We start from the raw sequence: 16319 nt of genomic DNA on the forward strand, positions 1-16319 counted from the left end.
TAATTGAAAGAAGAACAGACAAGTTAATCAATAATGAAAATAATCATTGGTCAGCCCTCCCCCCACCACCACCACCAGCCCCCTTCTTGTGCTTGGGAAAGCAGTGGAGGACGGGCAAATCGGGACAGTGAGAGTGAGTTCATCCCTCTGTGAGGATTTAGAGGACTCCCTTGTCTTTCACTTCATCAGAGACAATTGAGTCATTCAGCTCCCATTGTGGGGCTGGCCTGGCGAGGAGGGGCCAGGGTAGGGGAAGGGAACGGGGGGGGGGGGGGGGTAGGAAGGGTGAAAGGGAGAGGGGAGACGGAGAAGCCGTCTGCTGCACAACCTGGAGCTGGACAACAACTTTGGTGGGGGTCTGCCGGACAGGAGGGGGGCTGCTCCGTGTTTGTGTGCGTGGGAGGAGGGCAGGAAGACAAGCAGAGGAGAGGAGAGAGTTATCCTGGAACTCCGGAGCAATTTGTCACATTGGAATGGCTCTTGAGTTACCCGGGGGGCCCCCCTCATAGCAGGAGGGTTTTCAGGTCGCAGAGTGTGGAGCAGGGAGGGGCTCGGAGCCGCAGAGAGGGGTCAGAGGTCACGGCCTACTCAAGCCCAGGCGGTGCGTCCGTTAGCGGGGCAGGCGGGCCGGTGGAGAGAGAGGAAGGAGGCCGGGGGGGGGGTGGTCGGAAAGCCTGGTGCTTGCCAGGGCTCCGTTTTCCTTGGCATGCTTGTAAAACCTGCAGGAGAGATTAGTGTGTGAGAACATTTGCAATAGCTGGGCTGAAGTGGAGCCACTTGTCAGGGCATGCGCTGCGACACCCTCCCTCTCTCTGCAGGCCTTCAGCGTCTCTCTACCCCGCCGCCACACTCAGGGGTGTCACCTTCACGCTCCTTACCCACCTACTCAGAGCGTCCTCTCGCCCGACCCCTTCTCCGGCTGCAGCTGTGTTCGAAATATTTGCACCCATGAGCATGCGTGCACACGCGATGGAGGACTTTCCCATGACTGGATTCACAATTCACCCCCCGTCTCTGCAGCACTTCTAGCCCCTCTGGCACCAATGGACACTGTCTTGAATTACCTCATAGATGACAGCAGCCCCGTCGCTCTCTTCCTCCTCTTTTACTGTTACACCCCGCCCCACTTCCCTCCTCCTCTCTCCCCTTCGTGGCAATTAATACCCAGTGTGGGGGGTCCATAAAAACCCACAAGACCTCAACTCTGGAGTTTTTACAACCTTTCTTTTTCCACTTTCAGGACATACAAACAAGCATAAACAAACCCTGTTTTTTAGCAGTAAAAGCCGTCGTGGGGTCATAAATGAGTGGTAGTGGTGGAGAAAGACCAGACAGCGAACTGTTTTTTTCCCTTGCAGGGGCTGTAACTGAGGACATGGAGTCAATAACTCCCTCCAGCGCCTACCACTGGCAGGCACCCCACAGTGAACTCTTCACTAATTACCACTGATTTAGACACAGTCTCAGGAAGGGTCGTGACACACTCACTCTCTGACCAGCTCTGACACACATTGAGCACACACACACACACACACACACACACACACACACACGTGCTAAGACATGCATACAAACTAGCGGTCACCCTCGCTGAATGGCAGCACAAAGAAATTGCATCGAATGTATCTGCATGACCATAAAACTACCAGGCTGCCACAGCTTAGTGCCCTTCATAGATTATTGTGTTAGGGGACTGAACCATTAAAGTGAAAAAAAAACTCTTTTTGTCACCCTCAGCCAAAATTTGATCCTGCGCTCTGGGCCAAGGATGATGGTGAGATAATTGCGAAGTGGAGCAAGACTGCATGAGCCTCTTAGGGCTGCTGTTATTACTGCAAAGAAGCACATGATCTCAATCAGTCGTGAAATATAATTTAATAGGATTCAGATAGCATCTTGAAGTGAAGCAACAAACTCCAAACATGTGGCTGTCAGGCTGTGGAAAGGCGCTCCAGTGTTTAGAGTTCTCCGTCATGTTGAAGGTTTGTGTCCAAATGGCATCACAGGCCCAGATCCAAGTCCAAGTTCACCTGTCAGGCTGTTTTTAGGGGGGCGTCTGGTGTGTGAAAGAGCAGCCTGTATTAATGTAGAATTTGCTCCATGCTCATTGGCCCGTTGAATGTTGATTCCACCGTTCACGGCTGCATCATATCCCGGTTGTGTTCTGTCCTCAGCACAGCTTCACACCCGGCTGGGAGACTTTCAGAGGCTTTTTGCCTGCTGAGGCTTGTTGACTTGCTCAAATTTTGTTTGTTTGGCTGTTAGTTGTTGTAGTTAAGTTGGCTACATAATGAAATGGTTTCATTTTTGGTCTGTTTTACGTTTATTGTTGATATACAATCTGGATTCTACACAGGATGTTGTATTTTGAAATGTTGTTATGCCTTTCATGTGTCTGACTTCCTGCCCGGCTCGATCTGCTCTGTGCAGCTTGACGTGGCCTCAGTCAAAAATAGACTGGCCGGGTATTTGCAGCAGAGTGGAGCTGCCTCTGGGATGCTTTTGAGACGTGCTGCGCTGCTTCTGGTGACATCACAGGCATCGTCTCAAATGGCTGCGATCAGCTCCGGCGGCCGCGTCGCAGCCTGAACGTGACGTGGCCGAGCCCGGTGGGCTCAAGCTGTTAGCCTCCAAAGATTGTTCCTATTCTTTCAATTGGTTTCTTGATACAAACCAATTTTATTATCAAATTTTCATCTGAGTGTGTGAATAATACTTTGCTGGTCTTCATCAGAAAACTCATTTTCACTGCCTTTGCAAATTTCATTGCATGCAAACTCTAAATTGCCACTGAGGCTGATTTTTGAATTGGAACTGCTGCAAGCAGTTTTTCAGAGGTCTCTGGGTTTAGACTGTTTACAGCTGTTGCCCTTGATATACAGTAGTTTCCCCCTCTTGACAGTTTTTCAGCCCTTTACCTCTTAGCACGGTACTCAATCGAAAGCCCTCAGAGCCGGAACAGCTGCTGTGACCTCTTAGCCCTCAAATTAGGTGGTCGTGACACTGATAAGCAGAGTCTGGACCACATACTGCAGCAAGGTCACCGGCAGGCTGTCTGCAAATCTTTGGAGAATTTGCTCTGTGACCACAGAGGAGTTCTGACTTCATACGAATCTGCCCATTTGGATGTTTGCCAGGTTTTTAATCATGATCGAATATATGACGATGAGGCACAAGGTAGCCCGTTTTAGGTAGAACAGTCGACACAGCACATGTCATCAAATTAAAGCGACTCCACCCAGTTTATAGGACAAAGACAGATGTTTCTCATGACCCTTGTTTCTGCTTATCTGTGCTTGTGCTTGTGTGTGTGTGTGTGTGTGTGTGTGTGTGTGTGTGTGTGTGTGTGTGTGTGTGTGTGTGTGTGTGTGTGTGTGTGTGTGTGTGTGTGTGTGTGTGTGTGTGTGTGTGTGAGAGAGAGGGTGGGAGAAAGAGAGGGAGATGTCTGATAGAGGCCAAGTCAATCATTTATGAGAGCAGTCAGGAGGTTTAGCCTCAGAGGAGCGTGGTTAGACGCCATGCTTTAACCTTTTTATGGGTTCCAGTAAAAGCCTGACAACAGTCACATTTATGACATTAGGTCACGTTAAAGCCATGAGCTGTGTACAGTACCCTAACCTCTGCCCAAGTCCGAATTAGCGACTGAATAAAAAGCAAAGTCGCCCATCAGCTACTTTTCAAAAAAAAAAAAAAAAAGATTTTTAGTTTGAGAATTGCTGCTCGCTATGAAGGAGCATTGCTGCAGAAAGGGAAGTTTTCTGCTGTGTATTTGAGAGAAAATGTGTAATTTGGTTCACGCGACCACAGTGTGCACTCCTGCTGGACTCTCAGATGCATGCTTGAGGCCATCCTCACCCCATCCACCATCCGCCTTAAGATCTTTGTTTGCTTTTCCATGTTTTTGAGTTTCCACTCCCATATACCTGTCAAGAAATGTCGTCTCCCCTTTTTTTGTCTTATTTTTAATTTGTTCTTTTGGTTTTTGCTTTCTGCATTGTTAACATGTTTTGTTTCTTTCTTTCCATTCTGTTTCCTTTCTGCCATTCAGTACCTACAGATGAAATGGCCCCTGCTAGATGTTCAACCAGGAGGTCTTCAAAGTAGACAAGCACTTAAAGATGCCAGGTCCCCGTCACCGGCACACATCGTTGTAAGTAAACACTCCGCCCGGTACTTTTCCTCTTTCACCAGCTCTTCTTCCCTCATTCATGACAGAAAGACAAACAAACCCTGCTTTTCTTCTCTCGTCCTTCAGTGTTACAGCCCTCCCCCTTTCCCTGAGAATGGATGTTTTTGACTGGAAAAATGCAGATTTGTTTGCATTTACCCTTAAATCACAGTCCCTGACACACCCAGCCAGTTTTATGTGAACACGATTTGACAGTCAAAGTTTGTGGAGAGTTGAGCTTTTTGCCTGTCAGTGATTGATCATTAGGCGACTGGGACTGGGGACTGCCACTCAGGCAGGTGCAGCAGTTGTTCTTTGGACAGCCACGCCGCCTGCAATCCTAGAGAAAATGATAACTCCCAGCTCGGCCTTGCAATGAGATGGATGATTATGGAAAACCGGTCTCATGTTGAGAGCGTTTTCCTGAGAATGAGCTAATGCTGGGCTGCTAACATACTGTCTTTGAGAGAAGTGTGGGCGTTCCTTCAGCATTGATTACCCTATCCATGGAGTTGGAGGAGTAGTCTGGCAGGAGAGTTGGCTGGACAGCGATAGGGGCATATGCAGTAGATGCACATAACAGAGCATCCACCGCAGGCACGTCGATATCTAAGAGGATAGCAGCTCTAGAATGAACAGTTGAACGTGAACTCAGTAGTTAGCCAAAGGCATGAAGTTTTCAGGAGGTCAGTGGAAAGGTTGAACATAGGGAGGTGTACGTATGTGGTCACAGGGTTAGCGAGCCAGGAAAATCAATGAGAGTGGGGATTGAGCAGAATTAGTGAGGTGATCATGAGTGCCCTGGGCCATTATTGGCACAGTTGTTACTTTTGTTTTGGAGTCGTGCATCTTCTGCATATCCGTATGAAAATGAAAATTTGAAAAGCAAATAACGATTTTAGATGGAGAAGCCTTCCAAGTTTCTACGCTCATGAATACAATATCTCCTGTGGTAACAGTTCAGCGCTGGAGCTAATAATACACTGCTGACCCTTTCTGTTTATGCAACAACACGCTTGCTAGTCGTCATGGCTCTGGAGCTCGCAGAGAAGATAGTGATGATTTTCATCACGCAAATTACACCGTCAAGACACATTGTCCCTCTGAGTCACATCTGACATTTGATCAGTTGGGTTACCTTTATGGTCTGCAATAAATACCACCTCGAACAGTTACTCAAAAGTTGGCGAGCCGAGGCCTCCTTGGTATTTTGCCCGTTCGAGTTAAGCACGTCTTAAAATAGCAGGAGTCGACAGGGCTGTTTATCTGAAACAGAAACCTTGTCAAAAGTTGTGTTTAAGACAAAGAGCTAGCGATGACAGTGCTGTTCTGAACAAAACAAGCCCAGCTAAGGCCCTCCTTATCTTTCCCTGCGATGCCAGTGTTATTTTTATACCATAGAGTTCAGGGGCCTCTTCTTACTCTGTTATTTTCGGAGACGCTGAGAAAAGAGTCCCAACTCCTATGAAGTCATTAAACTGGTCGTAGGCAGCAAAAGCTGCAGGTAAATACTTGAGGTTTTATCCTGCTATGAGTCATATGGCTGTAAATACTTCCCACCTCACATCCACATAAACTCCTGTTGTACAATTCACTTTTAAAGGAAGTTTGGGAACAACACCAGCGTGTAACCGCTGCAGCTCCAACTTTTTAGAAAGCATTTGTGACGTCATAACGCATTTTATATACGTTTCTCTTTTATAACATAAAAAAAGATCAGGTTGTGCAATGATCAGTCGGGCGCTGAAGTGACCTGTAATTATAACAAAACGCTTTTCTGGTTCAGTTTCAGGGAAAATAAATGTAAACATCTATTTTTCACAATGTACACAGAAAGTCGTAATACAAACAGTCAAGCATGCAACACTAACAGCCCTGGAACAAACAGGCTGCACCAGCAGCTCATCACAAAACAGAAACTGGCTGTGGGGCAAAAACAAACTTGAAACAACAAAGATGGACAACCAGTCAGATGGAAAAAATAAGGCTCGCCGAAGTGCAGACATTCACAACACAATGCAGCAACTGTAATATGAAATCCTGAGCAGCGATCTGTTCGAACAACGTGTGTGGATCACTACAAAACATGCCCGTGCTGTGAGCATGGAGATCCTGCTGAGCGGACGGGAAGTACCAGCTTAAAAGTAACGGTAAATTGTGATATATCAATAACAGAAAATGCATGTGAGCGAACAGGAAGTTTAAACATTTTCATTTACAACACGCCTCCTGCCTCCTGCGGTGAGGTTAAAAACATTACGGGATGCCACCCGTCATTGGATTTCTGTTAAATTTGCGAAAGAATAACAGATTTGATTTGGTCATGAGGTCAGAAAATTAAGAATAAAGAGAGTCGTTCAAGTTTAAAATGTGTTTTTTCAGGGCGAAGAAAACAGTTGAGTTCGATGATGAAGAACTCTGTGTCTGAGCCGTACATTAACCCTCTGGCTTCTTTCTTTCTTTGTGCTTTAGTTCTAAGCAGAAAACAGAAGCAAAGGCAGAACAGAGCAGTGATTAGTACTGACACTGATCAATATCACAGAATGTATGGTAATATTATATATTGCCCAGCCCTGGTGTGATCTGTTTGATAGAATACACAGGCTGGTAAGATCAGAGGCATTGCAGCATCGCTGCATCGTCTCACAACTCGCTGTTAGCACGAGTGATAAAATTGAATGTGAAATGCAGCTTGTATTGTTGCCGCTCCTACCATCCTGCTCCGGCATCCACCTCTGACTGAGGAGGACGTGTGATTGAATGTTTCCCTGGTTTGCATCATACCGGCTGTTGTACATATAGAAAAGACAGATAACTGTGGACGGCATCGTGAATGCCAATGATAACCCCACACGGACTCCTGCTGGTGTCACTCAGTCAGTCAAGCTTTTCTTTTTTTTTTTCCTCTTTTTCACTATGAGATGTAGGCCTGCGTGTTCCAGTACGTGATCTCCTTATCAATAAATTGGGCTGTAAACGGTAGTTTCTTTTTGTTTACAAATGCGAAGAAACACTCAGACACCTTGACCTCTCCCTGCCTGGAGCGCTAGCAGGCTGTATTGGCAGTGATAAGAAGCCGTCAATTGGCCTGCTAGATAACAGCGATCTGAAGCCTAAGTGACCCTGAGACAGTTGAAACAACAATGGAGAGACAGCGATAGACTGAAGGAGAGATATAGATGGCTGCAGATAAAGCCTGTTAGAAAGTTGTGGCCGAGGAGACGGATGGAGGAGAGATGGACAGGGATGGAGATGCAGACAGACGGTCTCATTTGGGGCTGGAAGGCTCAGTCGAGGTGGAACGCTGGAGGATCAGCCGGGAAAAGAGGAAGTGACCTCACGCAGGCTGGTCTGTCTGAGGGCACGCTGTATGCCCCTGTTTACCATGCCCTCAAAGGGGGCCACGCAGGACCTTTTGAAGTGCCTGACCACCCCGCAGGCAGCCTCAAAACCTGCCGCTGCTGAACTTTTATGCCATTGGCTGAAAGTTATTCAATATTTATCCACCTATTGATGTGTATTTTTTTGAGGGAGAGACTCCAAGAAACATTTTTATGCCTCACACGGCTCCTGAGGGAAAGATCACAAGCAGTCCTTGCTTTGTCAACCCACCTTTTATTGTGATGTTTTAATTTGACATTGTGGACTTGAAGAGTCTTTGTGGGTACTTTACAGCAGGAAGTAGCTTAAAGCCCATGGACGAATTTAGGAAATGGTGTGTGTGTTATTGTTTTTTGCTGCTTTCACACTTATGTTATTTAGACAGTGATTACTGCTTTAAGCCAACACAACGTACCATACCAGATTGATTTGTTACCCTCTACTTAAAGTGTGCTTGTGTTGATTGCATCAACAATGGTGCGATAAAGGACTCAGCTGGAGTCCAGCCTCATGTTGGTAATGTCATGACATGATTTGGCTCATCTCACAGTCATGTGATCCAACTTTTTTCCACTCTTAGATGAAGAGCAGCACCTCCAGAATGAGATCTAAAAGCATCTTAAACACAAGTCATTCTTACTGAATCACGGTTCCTGATTTGCCGTTCTGGGAATTGGGGCAGAAACATGCAAATGTTAAGGGCATATGCACACAAACTTCTTTCCTGACATTCACGTGCATACACACACGCACACATGTGTGCACGCGCGCATACACAGCCTTAGAGTCTAGAGCCTAGCCCTGCTTGAACAATGTCTCCATTGTTTTGTGGGCTTTCACTGGCAGCAGGGGACGGCTGGAGTGTTAACCATTTCCCAACTGTGCCTCACTGTGTATTATTGTGTGTGTGTGTGTGTGTGTGCGTGTGTGTCAGAGGTAGTGAAGCATGGGCTCAGGGATGAAGGGAGGGAGGGCACTTGCTCCAAGTGTATGGTAATTAGTGTGGAGGAAGTGATGGAATCTGGCCATTTTTATGGCCTGCAAGACCTCCCACCTGAGCCTTTACAACTACTGAACATGCTTATTTTATTCCCATTCAGTCTCACTTGTTCCTCTGAAGAATGTGTGCTGGAGAGAGGCTGTGTGAGAAGAGCTGACATGTTTTTGATATTATATCGAACAAACAAAATGCAGCGTCGTAGCCAAGCATTCAGAGAACGCATGCACAATAACTCTGTGGATCCTAACAATGGGCCAAAGGACTGCGTGGCCATGTGACTGTTCCTCCAGGTCCATGTTAGAAAAGACAGAGCCGGGATCACATTCATCCTCCTTGACCGCTTCTCTGTCCATTTTGGAGGAATGGGGATAAAGGGGGCTTCCTGTGGCCTGAATGGGCTGTGCACCTGGGCTGGCCAGACAATTGCTCAAGACTCTGGGAAGCTTGGCCTCCTCAGCTGTTAATGAGCGACCCCACGGTCAGCAGGCACCACCCACACACTGGCCACAGGCTTTACCCAGAAGGCTTTCTCTGTCCTGCCTTATGCCGACCTTAAAGTGCTCTTTCCCTCCGCATTTTAGGCTTTCTCCAAATAACCTCTCTCACCTCTGTTTTGTCTTCTTTCTGTGCATGCGTTCCTCCATCCACCCTTAGCCTTTGCTGCAAGAGAAAGCTCATATCTCAGACTTCGATGTAGTGTTGTGGTCACTTTTGGATCCAGAGTTGCAAAAGGCTCTTGGCATGTAGGATTAGACAATAAAACAGACATTCCCATCTGGTTCTTTTTAACTGTAGACTGGTTACTCTACATGTAGTGTATCATGATATATATATTCATGGTGAAATCTTAGTTTACATACACTGTGATCTTTATCCACCAGTTCTTCTCAGCACATGATCCAGACCCAGATAGAGACCATTGTGTCTGTCAGCTGTCTCTCACTGTCTCACCCCAGACAAGAAGTTTGTTCAGGGGGTCACGCTTACATCATCGGCTCGGGCCAAAGTCCGAGGCCGTCGAGACGTGGCGTCAGGCCCCGGGAACCGTGACAATGAAAATGAGAGCACCTCAGTCATTGTATCTGTCCAGCAGTCTGGATGGCCGCTTGTTCCCACAGACAATCCACTCAGTGTTGGCTTAGTCAGCAACAGTACGGCAACAATGACTCGAGGGTCCTCTCGCTCCTTTATGGACCTTAACATTTTAAAGGAAAGGTTCCTGATGAATTGCCGACCAGACTTCAGAGTGTTTGCGTATTCATCGTCAAATGTGTATATTGAATGTGCGAAGGACGTCCTTAAGGAGCCCCTCTGTTACAGCACGTGATTGTAGGAGCTATGAACAGTTTGTTGTTTTGTCTCTGAGTGTTTCTGTGTGTGTAGATACCTCCAGGGCCACTATCGTCTTTTTTCTTCCCTTGCCGTGGTATTTGACCGTTAAATAACCCCTGTGAACTTAAGTTACCCCAGAGAATGTGTGACTCTAAGTTGGACATGCACATTTAAAAGCATAATACGTATTTGTATCTGTAAGTGTGTGTGTCTGTGCCTCACCAATAACCACACACTGACTAGCTGTTATGAAAAGTTATCTAGCTGGCCCCGGGGTCAAGCACAAGTACAAATAGAAACCCAGTGATCTCATGCACAGAGCCGATTGACACTGTAGCTTTTAGGTGCTGGAGCCTAAACTAAAGACCCTGTTGCTTTTCTCTGCGTGTTCTGAGACTTCGACTAGCGTGTCCTTTCTTCCTCAGGAAATCAATAACTCCCATTCCCTATTTTCTTCCTCTTTCTCCCTTTCCTGTCCTCTATCTGTCAGAGCGAAGTGAGATCTGAATTTCAGTAGATACAAGTGTGCCAGGTTAACCTCTGAATGCCTCCTTCTCTAAAGAAACTTGTGTTTGAACAGCTAGTAAGACCAGGCGGTTCACAATTTCAATATCAGAGCACAGTGAGGTGATAAAAATACCAGAAATGGCTGATCTTGCGACCCGTTGTCAGCGTGCTTTCTTATTTTCATTAGAAACCCTCTTTGTCATTACACTTTTAACAGCGCTAACATCTAGAAAAACAGCACTCTGACATTTAGTTGATATTATTTATTAACATTTGTGCTGGATCATGCTGCCTGTTTGCAGCTTATAGATATTTCATAGGGGTGGGAAGCACACCGTAGCTCCTGATACGATAGCATCAGGATGTGTGTGCAAGGGAAGTAGAAAAAATAACCCTAAAAAGGCGAAAAGCTGGAAATAAAAAGTGCATTGGCTCTTACTTAAGTGCCTCTCTAACACACAAACACACACACACTGGCTGTCCAAACTGGCTGGGGAATCCATTTAGAGCGCCTGCATGTTTTAATAAAAATATCGATATTTGGTACCAGTGTATCAATAACACGTCCCAAGAGGAAGTAATGCGATACATTCCCTTGTCAATATTTTGTCCCACTCCTAATATTTAGACCTTGAAAAATCTGTGGTGGTGACAGCGGATCCCCAGACCAGCTGACGGCTCCTGAACGTCTGAAGAGATTAAAATGTTCCCCCAACGTGAAAGTGTGTTAACAACCAGCCAGCCGGTACCAACAGCCACGTAACCGGTGCAGAGCCGCCGTTCTCCTATTCTCTCTCTGTAAAATTAGCAATAATGGGGCCGAACACGTACCCAGGAGAAAGCTGAGCCAGCAGAGACGAGGTAGTAGTTTAAATAACTAAAAAGCCAGGGGATGCATTATTTCCAGGGAGGGCACGTTGCCTTTGCATAAAACCTGGTCGGCTGGGATTGTGTGCAGATGTGTATGTGTGTGTGTGTGTGTGAGAGAGAGAGAGAGAGAGAGAACGGACAAGAGATGGAGAGCTGATATAATTGTGTGACTTGGGAACGTCCGTCTTTGCCTTTCAGGGGCCCTTCTGCTGGGAATTCCCCGGACAGTCAGATCTGAGCCTTCACCAATTTCATTTGGTGAGAGACCTTTGAATTCCAAAAATATCTTGTTGGATTTTTTTGGTTGATTCCACACACAAATTAACAGCTGATAATTTGATTGATTATTGTCTTTTTAAGCAAAAATAATGAATGAAACACCCTGAATCCTGGTGATGATGCTGATAATCATGCTGTGTTGTGCTTTTGTGCTGTAACTCAGTGCTGCTGCTTTGCTGCTGGTGTGCTTTTTAATGTCTTTAAATGTCAATCCAGGTGAGGGAATCTTTGTCGGGGAGGGGGATATTTTGGATGGTGCACACCTCATACAGTAAACACACACACCGTCCGGCTCCGTGGGGTAGTGAAGTTGTTTTCTTCTCCAGCTTTATTTGACTTTAAACTCATTTTTCTGTGTTAAGGACTCTGTTTGCCTTCTTTATTTGCCTTATGTGTAACCAGTCTCGGTTTCTGGATCGCCTTGGTGCAATGCCAGCATCCTTTTTAGCCGTGGGAGTCATTATGGATGTATTTGGTTTGAATTAGCCTGCGATCTACCAGCAGGAGAAGGGAGACTTTCTGCTTTGTTTGTCTTGAAGAAGTTGTCTTGAACAGCGTTCTCTTTATGAGCAGCATCTGGATCTGAGTGTAAGACAAAGAGGTAGAGACACACACTGTTTACGTCCACTGATGGAAGATCTGGATTAGAGGTGACCTAACCTGAAAAGTGTTGTGACACTGCATGTTCTTGTCTGATTCCAAACAAGATGTCCTGCAGCTTTTTAAAAAAAACACCCCTTGAATATGTAATGTAAAGAAAGTGGAAGCTAAAGGTAAAGCTGGCCTTGCTTTCACTGCAGAGCTGCCATGCTGAGGACATCAGTAAGCCTGGTTGTGGTCTGGGCTGCGTGAAGCCGGGAAGACGGCGGCATTGTGAAGCCCAGAGGATAACTTATTAATCTCCTCTGAGGCCACTGTGGCTCTGTGGATTGCCTATTTGAATTGTCTGACTAATCAATTGCTTGTTGATTTTGCACACTCTGCCGGGCCTTTGTTGCCAGTAAATAGTCCTTAAAAAAAAAATAAAAAATGAAAAGAGGAAAGAAGGTAAATCATGCTTGATTGTGAAAACAGCTGTTCATGTGATGTGCAGTCGATGAGGATTTTGGACAAAAAAAACAACAAACATTCCTCTCTCCATGTCGGCTCGCTGCCTCTCCTCCCTCTCTTATACAAGCGCCTTTGCTGGAACTTGTTTGACAAGGTCTGGCAGGATCACTGTTGGGTGTGCCTGTCTTTCTGCGTGTGTGTCTTACAAACACACCTTTGTCTACAGCAGCGTATCTGTAGTATCCTTGCATATTAGGTGTGATTTGAGTTTTGGATGACTAGGCAGAGCTGGGTCAGGCCAGGTTAGAACTTTCATGTGTTTGCATACAAGAACATGAAGTCATTTAGCCCAGAGATGTGACTCACAGGTGCAGAGTGGTTACTGAGCAAGAAGATTAAAGAAAATACTGTGTGTGGTAATCATGATTCGGTCAGAGTTCATTTGCACAAAGGGCTGGGATCAAGGTTCAGAAGTGATATTGATAAATAATCTAATTTATGATGAACCACTCCTAGCAGACTGACTGGGGAGTGCACTCATCTCTGACAAATTTCCCCAGATAGCACGATCCCCAGCTCTGTTCAGCAGGCCAGCCTCGTGAGCGACAACAGACTCAGCAGCTCCCTACGCTACTGTATTAACACTAGAGGCCGTTTCACAGGGAAACTTGTTTTGACAGAACTCCAGGTGTCTCATTGTTGGGGCTGGCATGGTTCAACAGATTTACCAATTAGCACTGGGCTGAGGGCACAGGAAGGGTGGGAGTGGAGGAGAGGGGAGGAGAGGGGAGGGGAGGGGAGGGGAGAGAGGAAGGGGAGGGAAGAAATGAAATGGGGGGGGGGTTTGGCTGCAGTGATGGAATGAGATTTTGAGTGAGAGGTGCTGGTAGGGGAAGGTGTGGATAGAGGAGGGGGGCTGTGACCATACGAAGGCAGGCAGGCTGGAGTAAGGCGATCCGTGACCTCCTTTTTTTTTTTTTTGTTTTTCCCAGCAGCAGTATGGAAGGGGCTGAGGTTTGAGCTGCGCCACAAAGAGGAGGGGAACTACGCAGAAAAAGAAGAAGGGGGCAGGAGGGTAGCAGAGGAAAAGGGGAGACAGTGTTACTGAACGGGGACTTTTTAGCTCAACGCACACCTTAACTCAGCTGAAATTTTTCGCTGTTCTTTCAGCTTTGGTTCCTACTGAATAAAGCATAGCTGTGGTCATTTGTGGTATTTCGGTTATAGATAAACCCCTGACACTTGATTCTGTTGATATGCGTTGCTAGCACATCTGCAGGAGCGTTGATTTGTTTTCGCTGCAAGTCCCTCTTGGCTTGCTGTTCTCACTCTGGTACGAGGCAGAATTGTGTGGGATTAAACACAATGTTATTACTCTCACTAACCCTCTTTGTTATTCCTCAGAAATGTCTGCTCCTTTTTCCAGGAAGTTTGGAAGTGAACTTTTGAGAACGGGTTGAAGTGATTAAGTGAATATCCCAGGGGTGGCCTGCAGAATTTAGAGTGGTTTTTGGCTCTTGAGTGTTATGACACTGGCACACGCGTGCACAGGCACTGTAGCATGCATGTGTTGTAGGTACATGAGCACCATGAAATCACTGCCCTCTCACAAAAGGGGGTTGAAAATGTATAACCAGTGAGGGTGTGCTCGCACTGTTTTGTTCAAACTGACAGCCTTTCTGAAGTTGAGAAAAGTTTCACTTCTTAGACGAACATGCTTTTTTTTGTGAGTGTGTGTGTGTGTGTGTGTGTTTGAGCCGACCAATCACAACAAAGAAAAGTCGGGCTTTCTCTATACGTAGGAAGCTGTCAGTTTACTACAACAACCAGAATAAATCTGTGGAAAATAGCGGAGGAGAAGCTGAGGGGTAGCTTTCCGTGTGATCTTTTAGTCTGCGAGCAGTGCATGGGATGTCTTGTTTGAGTCAGTGTTCAGCATCGGGGACTTGGACAGAAGTAATGTTCATGGCAGCCAGTCTTGAGGAAAACTGGTGACCTGGGGTCACGAAGCAGTAGGTGCTGAATGCATCGCATAGAAACTAGAGTGGTGAGGATGGATTTTTCTGTCATCACTGAGCAGAACTGGATTCAGTCGCACCGGGAAAGGTTCTCAGAGTCTTTGACAGTTGAAGCCTAAATATTTCCAACCCTTCCAAGCACTGCTAAAGGAGACCCTTAAGCTTAAGCTTGTACCGGTGCACCGTGGGATGAATACTGACTGATACCATGTACATATGCTAATCTGTGTGATGGAATTCTATGTATTAGTGTTATTAAAGAAACTCTAGCATGTAATATTTTGTGAAAATATGGTGAAGAACTTGTGCAACCAAAAAAACCCTCTGTCTTCCTGCCTTTAAGGGTCATTATAGCTGATCATAATGATAATATCAATAATAATAGCAAGTTTGTCATATCGTGAAAGTCTCATACTGTTGCAGCAATAGTAGATACCCATAACTTGTGGGCTACCAGTGCGACGCTTAGCTAAATTGTGACATTAGAGTTTTAGAATCCAACCATTACTAGCAGCCACAAATCAATCAATCATCAGAAAAGCAGTCAATAATAATCAAACTAGAAAAGCGCGTTTCAAGGATGCACCACAGAAGTCATCCGTAATTATGAGTTCCAGATCACGATGCAGCCTCGTGAATCTCTGGTTTTGTAATGGCTTAGCGTCGAGCGGTCCCACAATGGCTACGGCGACTGCTTGTTGTATACATATGTACAAGCAGCTTGTGATTGAGAGTGATGGAGACAGCTTTGTGGAAAGGGAGAGAAGAAGGGGACTGGAGAGGCGAAGGAGGGGTGGAGAATATGAAGCCCCGCCAAATTCCCCAAAGAACAATTTACAGTTATGGATGAATACGCTGTCACAGTCAAATTTTAACTCTGTGTGCGTGTGTGTGTGTGTGTGTGTGTGTGTGTGTGTGTGTGTGTGTGTGTGTGTGTGTGTGTGTGTGTGTGTGTGTGTGTGTGTGTGTGTGTGTGTGTAAGACAGTGGAATGCTGAGTGATTCCAGAGAGCACTTAAGCTGCCTTGAATTCTGTTTTCTCTTCCCCGCGCATTACAACGGGAGAGGGGCTCTGCTTTGGAGTTTGTGAGGGTAAACACTGGGTATCTGCTTTCTGAGTCATTTAGCATCGTCCTCTGTCACCTCCCTCATATATTCTAAACAGTGTTTTCAGGTTTGTCGGGCCAGCCTGAACGAGACTAACCCCCCAATTTATTTGATTTTGCTCCTCTTGGCAGTTCCACTGAAGACCTATCTGAACTTTTCTTGGATTTGTTTGGCTCTGGTTTTGATGTGCGTGTTGTTATTTATTTATTTTTTTTCTTCTTCTTCTTCTCCGTCTTCCAAGTCTGTGTAGTCGACGGCGCCTGAGTGCCAGGCCCCGCTTTTGTCTCGGCCCAGGGAAGGAATTTGATGTGAGACTTATTTTCCTACCCAGTCAGTTTCTTTGAGCATTTTTCCCCCCTGCTCCTCTGTTTTTTGTTTTGTTTTGTTTTTGTTTTGTTTTTTCTAATAGTCCTGGAAGTTTGGGACACTTCTTTGAGGCAGGTGACGCTGAGATTTGACTGCTCTCGCATACCTGTGCAGGTGTGCGCACGCCGTCGTATTTATTTATCTACTCTAATTGAGTGGCCTGTTAAAACGTCACTGGAATCAGTCATGTAATAGCAGGAGGGAAGTGTGACGGGGTGAGAAGGAGACCTGGATTCCATGAG

General features: G+C 46.0%; 1 protein-coding gene across 31 annotated transcripts in view; it reads left to right on the top strand.

Annotated features, from left to right (window-relative positions):
• The window catches only part of tcf7l2 (transcription factor 7 like 2), an 89849-nt gene that overhangs the window by 26805 nt on the left and 46725 nt on the right, over positions 1-16319 (top strand). For 15 of the 31 annotated variants that reach the window (XM_070991367.1, XM_070991372.1, XM_070991351.1 and 12 more), the window contains exons 4-5: positions 4049-4150; positions 11457-11516. The exons of 6 other annotated variants lie outside the window; for them this stretch is intronic. In XM_070991367.1, the coding sequence (XP_070847468.1) occupies positions 4049-4150; positions 11457-11516 (162 nt within the window). The remainder of the gene's footprint in view (positions 1-4048; positions 4151-11456; positions 11517-16319) is intronic. 10 more of the 31 variants (XM_070991381.1, XM_070991357.1, XM_070991378.1 and 7 more) reach the window with 1 other exon arrangement.

This window comes from Chaetodon trifascialis, chromosome 21 (genome assembly GCF_039877785.1).
Source record: "Chaetodon trifascialis isolate fChaTrf1 chromosome 21, fChaTrf1.hap1, whole genome shotgun sequence".
In the NCBI taxonomy this organism is placed as follows: Eukaryota; Metazoa; Chordata; class Actinopteri; order Chaetodontiformes; family Chaetodontidae; genus Chaetodon; species Chaetodon trifascialis.